At 40.7% G+C, this 17262-nt stretch overlaps 1 protein-coding gene across 1 annotated transcript in view; it reads left to right on the top strand.

The window, feature by feature from the left end:
• The window catches only part of adgra1b (adhesion G protein-coupled receptor A1b), a 115590-nt gene that overhangs the window by 60 nt on the left and 98268 nt on the right, over window positions 1-17262 (top strand). The window contains exons 1-3 of the mRNA XM_039649272.2: window positions 1-461; window positions 8667-8738; window positions 13913-13984. The exon at window positions 1-461 is cut by the window's left edge and continues 60 nt beyond it. Of these exons, the coding sequence (XP_039505206.2) occupies window positions 250-461; window positions 8667-8738; window positions 13913-13984 (356 nt within the window). The 5' untranslated portion in view covers window positions 1-249. The remainder of the gene's footprint in view (window positions 462-8666; window positions 8739-13912; window positions 13985-17262) is intronic.

Below are 17262 nucleotides of genomic sequence, written 5' to 3' on the forward strand. Positions count from 1 at the left end.
CGCAGAAGTCGCTCAGACTGCCTCTAATGCGCAGAAGACAAAACTTTTCTTCACTTTTGTTTTGGATAATAAGGATGAACCGACGCGCGTGCATTGAGAATCTAAACTCGCTGGTAATACTTAGTTTTCGCTCTGATCATTAGGGGCCAAAAGTGTTTGATCTAGCCTGAGATGATCAATAATTGTATCCCAGATTGGCTGGAAGTAACGTGACAGCGCGCGCTCGCGATCATCATCCTCCAGTGCGCCATGAAGGCGCTGCTCGTGCTCGTGTTCCTGCTCGCGCCCGCGGGCTGCTGGTGCAGATACTGCCCTGACCTGATGATTGACAGCTGTCACTGCACCTCGGAGAGATCAAAGGAGTTTAATAGGCAGAGCGTGCGCGTGAAAGTTGTGTGCGATGATGCGGACCTGACGGAAACCATGCAGCCCGGCACTTTACCCAACGCAACAGTGTCACTGTGAGTAACACACACTTTACTTGAGTCTTCATGTGTGTTGTGTCTATGTTTTTTTTCAACGGGCTTTTGTAGATAGCCTATTGGATTTTTACAAATGTTTTATCTAATAATTAAAACTTTTACTTGTTTTGAAAAGTGTCTGATACAGGGCCAAAGGCTTCAAAATTCATAAAAGTTGTGATAATTCGTGAGGATTATCATGATCAAATCTCGCAAGGATCGTAAACCTTTGTTGTTCACAGAGCTTTTTTCCCTAATAATCCAAAAGCAAAAGTAATACTTTCCCCATATTCTTTATTAAATCGTTTAATCCTTGATGAGGAGAACCACACCATTACAAACTTTGATTTGAAGCAAGAAAGTGTTTGAAAACCTCACGAAATTACAACAAGAATGTGAACTCCAATGAGGGAAATGACCTTTTCCCCATGAAGCATTGCGGCAACATAATCGAATTTAAATAGAGCAACATATGATTCATTTCAAGCTTATTGTAGTGCAGTGTTGGCTTTAATGTATTAGTAATCAATCTTTAAAACTTTAATTACTTTTTCCTTGAAAAAGTAAAGTACGGGATTGTAAATCAATAATGAATTTAACATCTAATGATAAAATGTATGTTTTTAATGTAACTTTCTCCCTTTAAATCATTTGGCCAGTTCAAGAGTAATATATGCAACTTTATATTATTTATTTGAAAGAATGTATAGTATTGTTCAGCTGGTCGAGATTAATATGGGATTTGGAAAGTAATAAAACATGCAATATAATATATATATATATATATATATATATATATATATATATATATATACACACACGCACCCAAATATTGAAGTATATTGAGATTCTGGTCTTCATTGGAGTGGGCGGAGCTAACAAGTCACTGTGACTTTCTGATTGGTGGAATTTTCTCTATAGCATCATGGGTAATGTAGTTTTTCACTGCAAATTCCACTGGTAAACATGATTATTTTAGAAATAAGTTGAAAAAATGCAGCCCGACGGCTTCAACAGAAGCAAATATCACAGATTAACAACTTCGTTGCTCACATACGGCTGTCTTTATACTAGTTTATAAATTATTGTTCAAAATATATTTTTCTATGGGGAAAATGACTGGATTTGTGATTCCCGGATCCAGCTGTCATTCTCTCCAGACTGAGTTAATCCGATGGTTCTGATCCGTGGCTTGTTTCGGTCCTAGTTTGTGACATTCATAATTCTGCGGGACTTCTGAGCTGAGGATAAATCAACTCTCAGACTCTGGGTTTATGATACAGTAGTTCAGCTCAACCCGCATCATCATTCTGGCGTCATCAGATATCTCTTCATCATGAACGCTTCACATCCGTTCCGGTGATCGAAACATCCTCGTGATGTCATAATATCTTCACGTTAGAGAACGCTGACGCCCAGGTGAAAAAAAGAGTACTTGAGTGCACAAAAAACACTTAAATACAAGAAAGTACATTTGTAGTACATTCAATTAAGAAATCGATATGATTTATCTGAATTTATCATCATTACTCCAGTCTTCAGTGTCACATGATCCTTCACAAATCACTCTAATATGAGGATCTGATGATCAAGAAATGTTTATGATTATTATCAGTGTTCATATTTCTGTGAAAACTGTGATACATTTTATTTCTCAGGATTCTTTGATGAATGTAAAGTTCAAAAGAACGGTGTTTGTCTGTGTTCGTGAGTGAATGAAGAGCCTCTGGTGTTCTCGGTGACGTGAAAGTGCATCAGATAGAGCAGTGAATGAATGATAATTCCCGTGACACACACACACACACTGATACACTCCGTCTCATCATAGATGTTAGTGATGAATCTGTCTGTTAACGCAAGAATGTGTCTGAGCGAGTTTGCAGAGTCAACGATCTAAAAATGTTAAAGGAAAACAGAGCGTCTGCCAAGCGAACGCTAGCGGTGCGTCGCGCTCGGGGTCATTTAAGGTGTCACAAGACGATCGCTTTCATAAAAATCATAAAACAGCTCATAAAACATCTCTGGAGCAGCTGAACGTGTCGAATCCACAGAGTTGAGGACGTGTGGAGAGGTCTTTATATCTGAACATTATTAAAGTCCCCTTGTGGTGAAACTCCAGCGTTTAATGTTGTTTATATGTGTGTATGTGGTGTTTTTAATCCGCTTTAACACACACCATTGATAAGTGGACAGCATTGCTGAGTATTTCCTCCTTAAAACTGCAGTGAACCAAAGACAGTCTCAAAAACACAAATCGCTGGTGTTTCTGACGTCACAAACGATCAGATCAACGTGTGATCGTCAACCAGTGGATCTCTGAGTGAGTGGGTGGAGGCGGGGCTCATTTGCATATTCATAGAACCACACATACTAAATGAGGCAAGGGTGTCGAATTACAATCAAGATATTTTAAGGCAGGAAGACTTTTATTTTCAAGGAAAATACGTTTAAATGTGTCGTGTGTTCAAAGATGAGTTTTAAGGGACTTTGAAATCAAGATTTGCTGGCGAAATCTGGCAAAACAAATGAAAATATTAAATCTTGTTTTCTGAAAAAAATGGATCAAAATGGAGTTAAAAAAAAAACAAATATCTGCCTTGTTTTCATTTTATATTAAGATATTTTTTTAGTTAAGTTTATTCCCATTTGGTTGATATTGGAGTTTTAAGCTTAAACTTGCTTCATTTTTATCATTATTATAGAAAACAAGACTGATCATCAGATCCTCATATTAGAGTGATTTCTGAAGGATCATGTGACACTGAAGACTGGAGTAATGATGATAAATTCAGGAATAAATTACACTTTACTGGATATTCACGTAGAAAACAGATGATTCACATTATAATAATATTTCACAATTTTAACTGTATTTTTGATCTAATTAATGCATAATAAAATGCATATAAAAAACGTTTGAAAGACAGTATAAATGTTTTATAATTATTTGTTGGATATATCCCCCTCTAGTTTAAACTTCGATACTGTATGTTTATTACGAGTTTTTCTTCTCATTACGAATAATCTGCTTTTAAGTGATTTTATTATTACTTATAGCTTAAGTTTAATTTAATAAATGTAATATCTCCACAGGCTGGTCGTGATGGCCCGTGGGTGCTTAGTGCTGAAATAAATGAATAATTTTATTTCTTTTCCTCTTCAGAACATGGTCATTGATAACAGAGCATATTTAAACAAAAAATAATAAAAACAAAATCTCAGCATGTTCAAAAGAGAAGAAAAAGAATATAGAAAAAATACTTAGTCATTGCGGTACCAGAGCACTACTGTAAACGATGACCCTGCTGCTTATATTATACAGTAAAGTACAGTTCCTCGTGTGTCCAGATTCAACAAGTGTGTGTGTTCATGCTGCTGTTCTCAGACCCGCTCCACACACACACACACACACACACGCTCGAGCTGCAGAGCTAAATCTGCTTCATGTCCAAGGTCAATGTTAGTGCGTATGAAATATGTTATTTTGGTTAGCTGTTCCTAGTAACCTGATATTATAGGCAAACACGGCCGAGGCGGGGGATCACGGATCTGTCCGCTCGCGATGTTAGGAATAGTTGAGATTGTGATCTTTACTCGACGCGGTGGCCGTGATTGGAGCCTGCGGGCCACCGTAACTCTTATTCTGTCGCTCGTATAATAATGGAGCGGCGCAGGGTGTGTGTGTGTGGAGATCGGGTTCAGGTGGCCGACTGGAGCGTCGAGTGTGTGTGAATGATGTGAAAACAGACTGTGTTACAGTGAACAAACCCACAGACACACTAAACCCAAACACTCCCAGTCAAACCAAATCCATTTATCATCCATCCATCCATTTATCTTCCATCCATCCATTATCCATCCATCCGTCCATCCATCCATCCATCCATTATCCATCCATCCATCCATTATCCATCCATCCATCCATTTATCATCCATCCATCCATTTATCATCCATCCATCCATTTATCTTCCATCCATCCATTATCCATCCATCCGTCCATCCATCCATCCATTTATCTTCCATCCATCCATCCATCCATCCATTATCCATCCGTCCATCCATCCATCCATTTATCTTCCATCCATCCATCCATCCATTATCCATCCGTCCATCCATCCATCCATTTATCATCCATCCATCCATTTATCTTCCATCCATCCTTCCATCCATCCATCCGTCCATCCATCCATCCATCCATCCATCCATTTATCATCCATCCATCCATCCATTTATCTTCCATCCATCCTTCCATCCATCCATTATCCGTCCATCCATCCATCCATTTATCATCCATCCATCCATTTATCTTCCATCCATCCTTCCATCCATCCATCCGTCCATCCATCCATCCATCTATTTATCATCCATCCATCCATCATCCATCCATCCGTCCATTTATCTTCCATCCACCCATCCTTACATCCATCCATTTATCTTCCATCCACCCATCCTTACATCCATCCATCCATTTATCTTCCATCATCCATCCATCATCATCCATCCATCCATTTATCTTCCATCATCCATCCATCCATTTATCTTCCATCATCCATCCATCATCATCCATCCATCCATCCATTTATCTTCCATCATCCATCCATCATCCATCCATCATCATTCATCCATCATCATCCATCCATCCATTTATCTTCCATCCACCCATCCTTACATCCATCCATCCATTTATCTTCCATCATCCATCCATCATCATCCATCCATCCATCCATCATCATCCATCCATCCATTTATTTATCTTCCATCCATCATCATCCATCCATCCATTTATCTTCCATCATCCTTCCATCCATCATCCATCCATCATCATCCATCCATTTGTCATCCATCCATCCATCCTTATATCCATCCATCCATCCATCCATCAATTTATCTTCCATCATCCTTCCATCCGTCATCCATCCATCCTTCCTTTCATCCATCCATCCATCCATCCATCATCCATCCATCCATCATCCATCCATTAATCTTCCATCCTTCCATCCATCCATCTATACATCCATCATCCATCCTTCCATTCATCCTTCCATCCATCATCCATCCATCCATCCGTCCTCCGGTGGGCGTGACTGCAGTGACTCCGCCTACTGTAACGGTTCCATGAAGAACCTTGAACATCCATGGAATCTTTCCATTTCACAAATGTGTTATGGGGAAGTTTATTTTTTTGGTGTTTTTTTTTTTTTTTTTTTGGTGAAAAAAATGTTCTTTAAAAAATTGTTTTACGAACTGATCTCTGAAAGGTTCTTTGGGGAACCAACAACGGTTCTTCTATGACATTTCTGCAAAGCCTGTTTTGGAACCTTCATTTTTTTAAATAATTTAATAATTTTGTTAACCACATACACATTTGACTTAAAAAAGTAGGGTCTTCCTGATGTCAGACTTTGCTGTATATGGCAATATCAGACAGCAACTGTGTGTGTGTGTGTGTGTGTGTGTCATAACCTTTAGCTGCTGGAAAAAATCACACACAAAGAGTGCAATGACACAGACCATTTGCTCAAGCGGTCCAAAAAAGACGATATTTAATTTGTCCTTGCATTCTCTCTCTCTCTCTCTCTCTCTCTCTCTCTCTCTCTCTCTCTCTCTCTCTGCTTATCCCTGGAGAACATAATTGATGTTGTAAATAGAAAGTTGGAAGGATGCTGTGGAGTTTCGGCATGCACTGTTTACATAATGTACAATTATGTTTTGGCCTCCATTTCCGTGATGTTGGACAGAGGCTGGAGGAGCGAACACACTCGTCTGCAAGCTCACAGCATCAGTCTTTAGCAGTGCTTCTTGATCAAAAACATCTCAGTGTGACTCGGTGTGTTTTAAATGCGTGTCTGCGCTATTACAACGCTCTATATGCTCATGTAACGCTGCTTTTTACGGGACACAGTGTCCCCAAAGATGCGTATCACAAGATGTTAAATGATAGCCTAATGATCTCCACCCTGTCTTTTCCAAAGCCAATCAATTTACACTGTTATCACCCAAATCAGTAAAGAACAAGAACAGGCCACATTAATCCAACACAGCACAGGGATGAGCTTCAATGGCTCAGCTCAACTCAATATTAACTGTAATATTCAATTAATTTCGCAATAACGAGATATTATGTTGAAATAATATTAGCCTATTAATAATAATAAATATTTAAGAATATTTAATTGAATGCTGAATGCTATGCTTGTTCAATTTAATAAAATTAAAACTAGGGTGATCAGATTTCTCAGAGTGGACTATGGGACCCACAAAACCTACTGCACACATACAAGTATTTACACTTTTTGTTATGATATTGTAGCTATGTAAAACTGTTTTTGGCTTGCTTAGTTGGGCACATTTTAATATTCAACAATATTATTGATCTGTGTTGTATTACTTTCATGTTATCACTGTGAAGCTGCTTTGATACAATCTATATTGTAAAAAGCGTTATAGGCCTATAAATAAATGTGACTTGACTAGACCGTTGCCGTTTTTTATTTTTAACTGGAACCAATTTTTGGTGTAAAAACAGCGTAAAAAGACGTAAAAGAGTTTTTTACGGCACTTTTTAACAAAACGCGGTAGGAAAATGGCATATTGTGAGCCATTTATCATTCCAGGCGTGTCCGCTCCGACATGCTCGCTCGCGGTGTGTTTTGAATGCGTGTCTGCACTATTCTCCGACATTAACTTCACTTTTGCTATTTAACCAGAGCGAATGAGACGAGTGCGTCATTAATATAATAAATGGAAAAATGCCTTCCAAAAAACATTCAATATCATATTATGTTGTATAAAGGAAACAAAAAGGACATGAGCAAATATAAGCATCACAAAGATGTGTCATAAGGAAAAGAAAAAGAATGTTTGCAAAATGAACTTCAACTGTCAGAAGGACAGCTCATGAAGAACCAATCATGTACAGAAAGGAGTGTTCAACTTCAGAGGAACAGATCAGAAGAAATGGTTCTATTTAGAACCAGAAATGGTTCCATCCCCCGCTTCATTTATGGAACTCCAAAATGGTTCTATATGAAGAGTTCAGATGCAAAAGCCTCTAAATGCCATTTGAAATTTTCTTCTTTGATGATGATTTTTATCAAACTTGTATATTTAAGTTCAGTAATTTCACTTAAATAACAATTAATAGGTAATTATCATTGCCATTTAAGTGAAATTACTGAACTTAAATATAGAAGTTTAATAAAATGCATCATTAAAGAAGAACATTTCAAATGGCACTTAGAGGCTTTTGCATCTGAACTCTCCATATACAGTAGAACCATTTTTTTGGTAAAAGGTTCTATTGGCCAAGTATGGAACCCCAGGGTTCTATATTCAACCCCTTTTTTAAGAGTGTGTAGAACCTTTTAGGGGTTCCAAATATGTAGCGCTAATAGAACCTTTTAAGGTTTTAAGGTTTAAAAAGCGTGTGTTCGCTGTACATCCACAGTGTTGTGCAGGTTGTGGTTAAAGTCTTAGGATGAGTGTGTAGAGTTTTGAGTTCACACACACACACACACACAGCTCCAGTGTGTCACTGGCGTTTAGCAATCCAAAAACACTGTTATTAATTTTTTACTTAAAAAAATATTCATATTATTTTGTATTTTGATATACTTTTACATATTTCTTCATGTACACATTTCTATGAATGAAGTGAACTATATAAAGGTTTATATTTTTATTTTTTCCATATATTTTTTGTGTTATTACGACAGAATTTAGAATGTCACTTTCTCAATGACACTTACAGTTAAACTGTTTTTAATTGCTGTGTGTTTAATATCTCTGTGTTTGTGTAACTCTCGCTGAGGGATGTTGTTCTCATTGATGGTTCTGCAGTTCGGGAATACCGAATATGATCCCGTTATGAACATCATAACTCTGAACAGCTTTATTTCAGTGTTGCTGGACAACTTTTGTTTTCTCTCTCAGACCACAAACACAGTCAGCAGATTTACAGTCACATAAATCCTCCCCGTAGATGTGTGTGTGTGTGTGTGTGAGAGAGAGAGAAAGAGAGAGAGAGAGAGAGAGAAAGAGTGTGTGTGAGTGTATGTGAGTGTGTGAGTGTTAGAAGGACCATAGAAGAACCATGTGTGTGTGATTAAATGTGAGTGTAAGGATCCTCAGTGTGTGTGTGTGTGTGTGTGTGTGTGTGTGCACTTCTCCTGTATTTATAGCTGTGTGTTGTTGTGTCTCCTCAGGATCCTGAGCAACAATAAGATCTCGACTCTGAAGAATAACTCTTTCGTGGGCCTGAGCGCTCTGGAGAGACTGTGAGTAACTCCCGTTCTCGTCCAGCACACGTTTGGCCCCCAGTCATGTGTGTATCAATAACCTTATCTGATGAGGCCCATCAATCACTAGAAATATGGTCTGTGTAACACACATTATTATCCAGAGGAGCAACAGTTCACCTCATGTTAACACACACACATATATATATATACACCATACCAGTCAAAAGTGTTTTGATGTTTTTAAAGATAGTCTTCTTATTCGCAAACACTGGAAGTGTCTAACCGCGGCCATATTGTTGCCATGGCACCTGTCCTGCTGGCCCTAGCCGCACACTGAGGGCGAGCTTCATCTCGTCGGTATCAAGAGAAGGACATCAAAATTAAATAATAGTATTAAGTAAAGATCCGTCCTTATTGCCAGCCCGAACCTATCCGGATATTTATAACTATCTCGATCATACAGTATCCGTATACCGTACAAACTACAATTTACCTCAACAAGGCAGCATAATCCATCCATTATCTATACATCCATCCATAATCTATACATCCATCCATCCATCCATCATCCATCCATAATCTATACATCTATCCATCCATCCATATCCATCCATCCATCCATAATCTATAAATCCATCCATCATCCATCCATCCATCCATAATCTATACATCTATCCATCCATCCATCATCCATCCATAATCTATACATCTATCCATCCATCCATCTATCCATCCATCCATTATCCATCCATAATCTATACATCTATCCATCCATCCATATCCATCCATCCATCCATCCATAATCTATAAATCCATCCATCATCCATCCATCCATCCATCCATCCATCCATCTTCCATCCATAATCTATAAATCCATCCATCATCCATCATCCATCCATAATCTATACATCTATCCATCCATCCATCTATCCATCCATCCATCCATTATCCATCCATAATCTATACATCTATCCATCCATCCATATCCATCCATCCATCCATCCATAATCTATAAATCCATCCATCATCCATCCATCCATCCATAATCTATACATCTATCCATCCATCCATCATCCATCCATAATCTATACATCTATCCATCCATCCATCTATCCATCCATCCATCCATTATCCATCCATAATCTATACATCTATCCATCCATCCATATCCATCCATCCATCCATCCATAATCTATAAATCCATCCATCATCCATCCATCCATCCATCCATCTTCCATCCATAATCTATAAATCCATCCATCATCCATCATCCATCCATTATCTATCCATCCATCCATCCATAATCAACCCATACATCCATCATCCATTAGTCCATCCATCCATCCATCTTCCATCCATAATCTATAAATCCATCCATCATCCATCCATTATCTATCCATCCATCCATCCATCCATCCATCCATCATCCATAATCTATACATCTATCCATCCATCCATCCATCCATCCATCCATAATCTATACATCTATCCATCCATCCATCCATCCATCATCCATCCATAATCTATAAATCCATCCATCCATCATCCATCAGTCCATCCATCCATCCATATCCATCCATTCATCTTCATAATCTATAAATCCATCCATCCATCCATCCATCTATCTATTTATTTGTACATCCATCCATCCATCCATCCATCCATCCGTACTTCTATCCATCTATCCATCCATCCATCCATCCAGTATTGTATTTCCAAAAGGTTGACTGCATAAATTCCAGTTAAATAAATCAGCATTTGCAGGGAACTTGTCAACATTTGCTAGCGCTCTTAGCATATTGACTTTAGCTATCAGGACGCAGGATTTCAATTTCAAATGTCAACAACAGAAAACTGTCGGATCACGTTCACACGCGTGTAGCGTTTTACATTATTTCCCATCATCTTCACTGAGTTGGCTGTGAAATGGCGCGTTTGGGCCTGAGGGAAGCGAGAGATCACAGGTCACCCGTCAAACATTAATCTGGCTCTCGAGCCGTTCCTCTGAGCTCTTTATAATGGCCCACTCTATTATTGGAAGGAAACTGGAACAGGAAGTGGACTTTCAGACAGTGATGTCACAGCGTGACCTTTTACACCACCTCGGTTTCCTGTGTGTGTGTGTTTGTTTGTTTTTGTGATTTATGAGACAGAAATTTGTATAATGACATTAATAATGGTGTTACAACGTGAGCGTGATTTATGAGGACATTGTCTGAGTCCTCGTATTTCAAATGGCTTTAAAAACACACTAAACAGTGTTTTATTAAATATAAAAAAATGCATAAAGGTTTTTTTGTGATGGGTGTGATGGGTAGGTTTAGGGGTTTTGTGATGGTGTGTGTGTGATGGGTAGGTTTAGATGTTCGCTAGTGTGTGTGATGTGTAGGTGTTGGTTAGTGTGTGTGTGTCTCTGAATAGCATCTTTATTCCAGTCACAATTAGACTGATGAGCGAGGACACACACACACACCGCGGCTCTGACCCGATCTCGCGCTAGTGTCGCCGTCATTACCGCTAACTCTCCGCATCATTACACTGTAAAAGCTCGTGTCATCGTGCCTGAACGCTTTACTCTACTCTCCCGGAGGAAATCTTTAGTGTTTACTGTCTCTCTTACTTTAGAAAGTTCTTTAAAGAGAGTTTTCATGAACAAACTTTCTCCTAAAAGTTGAATATCTTCAGTAATGACTTCAGGATGAGAGATTGTTGAGGTGTTTTGAGTCAGTTTTTATAATTGACTCCTCGAATATGAATAAAAAAAATTATAAGCAAAAATATACATAAAGTTTTAAAAGTAAATGAACTACAGGCCAGCATTTTGATAACTGAACTTTTGCTCAACGCACACAATAGCAATTTAAATTGGCTCATAACCATTGTACACACTAACTGCTGTGAATAAATGGGCCTAATAATATATAACTAAAAATGATACACTGTAAAAAATATTGATGGTTTAACTTAAAAAAGTAAGTAACCTGGTTGCCTTAAAATTTTAAGTTGATTGAACTGGAAAAAGTAAGTTAATACAATGAAGTAGATTAATTTAACCATCGGAAACTCAAAATAATAAGTTATCTCAACTAAATAAATTATTATAAAGTTGATTTGACAAAAGAAAATATGTTGTGATAACAAATCTTGAAAATGTTTTTTAAATATATACATAAATGTTTAAAAGTAATGAATTATTAGGGCCAGATTTTGATAAGCCTAACTGAACTTTTGCGCAGCGCACACTATTAAAATTTAAATTGGCTTAGGCCTGTATTAATTGTACACAAAAAAGATGTCAAATTAAACGAATCAATGGGCCTAGTTATACTGTATAAATAAAAATTTGGCTATAAAGGCCTACATCAAAGTGTTAAATTAAAAAGTAAATTAACTATTAGGCCACCAGACTTATATCTGAGCTTTTGCGCAGAGAGCACGTGGATAACAATTTAAATTGGCACAAACTTAAAAAAAAGAATTGTTTTCCGCCTACAGTTGTTTTGAGTTCACCTTCTGAGGCTTCAGACACATGCGGTGGTTTCTTGCTTTTCCAAAAATAAATTCTAAAATGAATTGAGGTTATGCTTAAAATTAGAAAAATCTTGTTTTTCTTGTTGATTTTTCTCAGATATTTTTCTTGTTTTAAGCATAAATTCACTTAATTTTGATTTAATTTAAAGCTAAACTTCATATCTTCAGTCATGTTGCTTCTCCAGAAAATGCATCTTGATTTAAGAATCTTTATTTGTGAGTTTGCAAAGTTTTGGTATTCTGAGTTAAATTAATTAAGGGCATCCGAATAATGCAAATAATTTGCATTGATATACGAATAAATACGTCATTTGTGTTTACGATCAACACATGCATATATCAGATGATTCATGGCACTTTTAAGACCATGAAATACTGCATATTAATATTTTGAACGATGGCATGCAAACTCCTTTCCTTCAAACTCTGGAAACAAGTGGGACGAACGGGGAAGTTTAATGGCGCTGAACAAAAGTGTTTCCAAACGCAGCGTTTCACTGGAGTCACACACCATTTGAGCCGGACAGAAGCCGTTTATCAGCAGTAATGACCGTCACAAATATTTCACATTAACCACATTTAATCAATCCAGAAGTGATGAGAATGTGATTTATGACCAGATGAATGATCTGAAGTGTGTGTGTGTGTGTTCTTGAAAAGCTACTAAAAACATTCAGTTGTTGCAAATAATCAACAGGAAACCAGAAGGCCTCCGATCTTCCAAGAAAGACGGATTATAAAAGGTCAAAAGTGTGTTTTGTGACATTTTTCCTGCACTGTGTGTGTGTGTGTGTGCTGGACTCATTGTGTAGAGACATGTGGAGGGTCTCCTGTCACTCCCCTCAGACTCGGGAAACACTGACACACAATTTCAGGAAGTTTGTTTTGGCCTCAGAGGAACGCTGGGAGTATGGCATGATATCGAGGGTGTATTTTTAGTGCACTTGGTTTGAGACAGTCAGTCAGAGCTCAACACACAAAGATTAAAAAGAGAAACTCCGTATGGAGAACCCTAAATGGTTCCTATGGATTTAGTTTTAATTATTACGTTGTCATTTGAAATTTTTATTACATTCATTAAACAGCTTGTAAATACTGTTTTCATCAATTTAGACAATCTATTAAACATGAAAGTATGATGCGATCATTTAATAAGTTTCTCCTTATATAGAAACTGTTGGGCATAAAAAGTCAAAACCCCTGCAGTTCTATAGAGAATTCCATGAAAATGTACATAAAACATAAATAGTATCTTTGAATACCAAATTTACATATATGAAAAATTCACTCACTTCTTTGGGGTAATGCTGCAAAATATTTTTTGCTTTGTAAATCATCTGTTTTCTATGTGAATATCCAGTAAAGTGTAATTTATTCCTGAATTTATCATCATTACTCCAGTCTTCAGTGTCACATGATCCTTCACAAATCACTCTAATATGATGAAATGATGATCAACAAACATTTTTTGCATTTATTTTTCGGGATTCTTTGATGAATGGAGAGCTCATAAGAACAACATTTATTTTTCTGTGACATTTTGAATGTATTTATGGTCACTTTTGATCAATTTAATTTGTGTGTTCTGAATAAAAATATCAATTTCTTTATAAAAAAAATCGTACAGACCCCAATTTTTTGTATGGTAGTATTTATTTGAACTGTTATCTCTGTTTTAGGGATCTCAGGAGTAATCTCATTAGCAGGATCGCTCCCGGTGCGTTTCATGGACTGACGGCTCTGAAGAGATTGTAAGTATGTGATTATGACCTCGGAAATTCGCTCAAGAACCCGATCAACATGTTTTCTAGATGCTACGGTGTTTCTGTGAACGTTTCTTCGGCCCGTGTTCACACCGGTGTTAAGATGCGTTCTGCTCAATCGGATCTCAAGTGGACGACGCTAAATACTGGAGTAAAGCGTTTGGGGTCTACGGTGTTTTTGGGGTCCTTGAGATGTTCTGACATTTGTGCTTTTTTCAGTTGCTTATAAACATATTAATGGCAAAGATGAAATTACACTATATTTAGCAGAAACAGGGCTACCATAATATGTGACCCGCATAATAATGAGCCTTTCATTCAGGTGTGCACACAAGAAAGTATGCAATGACAGTATATCTATACACACATATATATATATATATGCATGTGAAACTGCATTGATTTGGACTTCAACAATTTGGTTACCATTGAAGTGCATTGTGTGGAGAAAAATCCTGAAATGTTTTCCTCAAAACTCGTAATTTTTGTTCCACTGTGGAAAGAAAGACATGAACGTTTTGGATGGCTTTAAGAAATTTACTTTTGAACGTTCTTTAAACGTTTAGAACAACATAGAGTTTTACAAATGTGTTTTCTTGAGCATTTCCTTTGATCATTTTAGAATGTTACGTTTGAATCTTCTCTGAAGATTCCGAAACCAGTCGCAACATTTGAAAAACTGAAAGTTCCCTATCGTAGTCACTTCGAGTTACGTCAGAAGTGACGGAGATTGGGGGTTTCGCATAGAAAGCCAATCCTCTTCGAGTATTAAAACACGAGCCAATGGCATGCAATGCCTTGGGGCTGCGGAAATTTGCATAGCGTACTCCGCCCTACTCCGTGAGTATAAAAGGAGGAAGTGAACGCAACCGCAGTATGTTTTCGCTTCGGAGCCAAGAGAACCTCTTCACTCCTGAAAGCACTGTTCAAGACTCTTCGAGACGAGCGTCCTCTTCAGTGTTGGTGTGACGGCGGTACCCAGCGAGATTCTGCATCGCCTGCGATCTGAGCAGTGGTCTGCCAGACTTTGCGCTTCTCCCTGGTCGCTTCAGCGCTGAAAGAGTGAATTTCCTCCTCTCATTGAAAGAGCTGCACGCGCACGTCTTTTTAAAGACGGTTCGCCCGTGCTCTTCTGGGTGTGATTGATTTCTGTCGTCATCTGATGGTCACGATCGCTGCTTTGTATGCCTGGGCATTTCAGCATGCAGCAGCAGCGTTCGTGGATGACTCATTTTCCTTCTGTGGGAACATGACCATCTCTACACTGAGGTCGAGACTCAATGATCTCACTTGAGTGAGAGTCCCGGTCCCCCCCGCTCGATCGGTTTCCTCCATAGGGGGCCCGTCGACCCGGGGACCTGGTGATTTACGGTGATGGTGTGGGATAAGCCCCGACGATTCCTCGGGCCACACCTCCCGCCTCAGTGCGAGAGCCAGCGAGCGTTAGTTCGATTCAGTCGGTTGCTTCTTCGGTGGCACCGGCTGCTTCGGGCAGCGCTCCAGATGATGACGCGATGTCGATCACAGCATCACTAGGCGGGCTTGACTCCTCGGGAAGTGAGGATGCGGCCGCGTTGCCTCCCTCGGGAGCGTCAGCGCCGCCGTGTCTGATCCCGCGATGATGGCCGTGCTATCTCGGGCGTCCGTGAGCATCGGGTGGGGGTGGAACTCCGCCCCTCCCCGATCTCTCGCGGCTGAATAATTGGTTTTTGGGTAACGCTGCCGCCTTACGGCCACGGCCAACCCCAATTTCCTTTTTTCCCCGAGTTGCATGCGGAACTGACACGCACTAAAAAATAAAAAAATAAAAAAATAAATAAATAAAAAAAAAGCGTGCTTAGTTCCCCGCCCTTCCTCCCCTCGGCGATGCGGCTGTCTGTGGGTACGCTGGGGCTCCCCCGGTCAACCGGCGGTTGCTCTCAGATGCCCCTCCAAAGCCTATGGGTTCTCGTCGTCTATGGCGGCGCGATTCTGTAGAGCGGCGGGACAGGCAGCCTCCGCCCTGCATATGATGAGCACCTACAAAGCTAGCTGCTCAGGAATGTGCACGAGGAGGTGACGGACCAAGCGAGCTGCGAGCCTGTCGCCTACCTTGTCCTTAAACGGGTCACGGAGGCGGTCGCTCGCTCCCTTGGTCAGATGATGCCCACCGCTGTGGTCCAGGAGCATCATAATGTTCGGCGGTGCGGTCCAGGACTTTGCCCAGCACTTCTCGACCGCCTAGGAGCAGACGAAGGCGGTTTCTCTGCCCCGACGGCCAGCTGCTGCCTCCAACCAGCCGTCGGCTCGGACGCCTCCGCCAGCTCGCCGCCGAGGACGCCCCCCTGCGGCTCCCTTCCCTCCCACGCGGCCCCAGCAGCAGCCTTCAGCCGGTTCGCGTCGCGGAGGAGGCCACAGGTAAGCGTCCCAAGAAAAGAGCCCCCCCTCAGGCCGCGTGCCCCGCTAGATGCCAGGCGAAGCGATGTTCCTGAGGCGGGCCGCTCAGTGATAGTGTCATGGTTTTTCTCAGGAGGCGGTGGCAGGGCCCCTCCTTCCCCGGTGGAGGGCCGGTGGAGAATCTTTTGTTCTAGCTAGCTCCCTGAGCTGGTTGAGGAAAAGCTGACACTGTCATTGAGCACACAGACTGGAATGAGCGCGCACGACGTCCAGTGCGTCGCCCCGTTCATTCCTCTCTGTCTCGGAGGGCGCGGAAGGGTGCGTGTGTCGTCCCCGGGCTACGCCAATCCCTTCCCCCTCTGTCGCCAGACCCCCGGCAGAACAGACCCCCGTGGAACGCTCTGCCTTCCCTGGTCTCTTCTGTCGGGGAGCGGGTTTCGACGGTGCATCCGGACGGGGTAAACTCCTGCACGCATGCCGGTCGACCCGCCTCGCTGCCCCTCCGGGGGGACGTCTGTGGTTCGCATGACCCCGTTGGCTCACTTCCTGGAAGCCTGGCTAGCGCTTCCCGGGGTTCCCGCTGGGTCATCAGAACGATCGGATTCGGCTACGCGATTCAGTTCGCACGGTCTCTTCCCCGCTTCAGGGGAGTTCGCTCCACGATGGTTGGTGGCAATGCCCCAGTCTTGAGAGCGGAGATTGCGACCCTGCTGGCGAAGGGTGCAATCGAGACGGTCCCTCCAGCCGAGGTGAGGTCCGGGCTTTACAGCCCCTACTTCATTGTCCCCAAGAAAGACCGGTGGGTTACGACCGATCCTGGACCTGCGCATTTTGAACCGTTCTCTCCATCGACTACCGTTCAAAATGCTCACGGCCAAACGCATTTTCGA

This window comes from Pimephales promelas, chromosome 11 (assembly GCF_988280905.1).
Source record: "Pimephales promelas chromosome 11, fPimPro1.hap1.1, whole genome shotgun sequence".
NCBI classification, from domain to species: domain Eukaryota; kingdom Metazoa; phylum Chordata; class Actinopteri; order Cypriniformes; family Leuciscidae; genus Pimephales; species Pimephales promelas.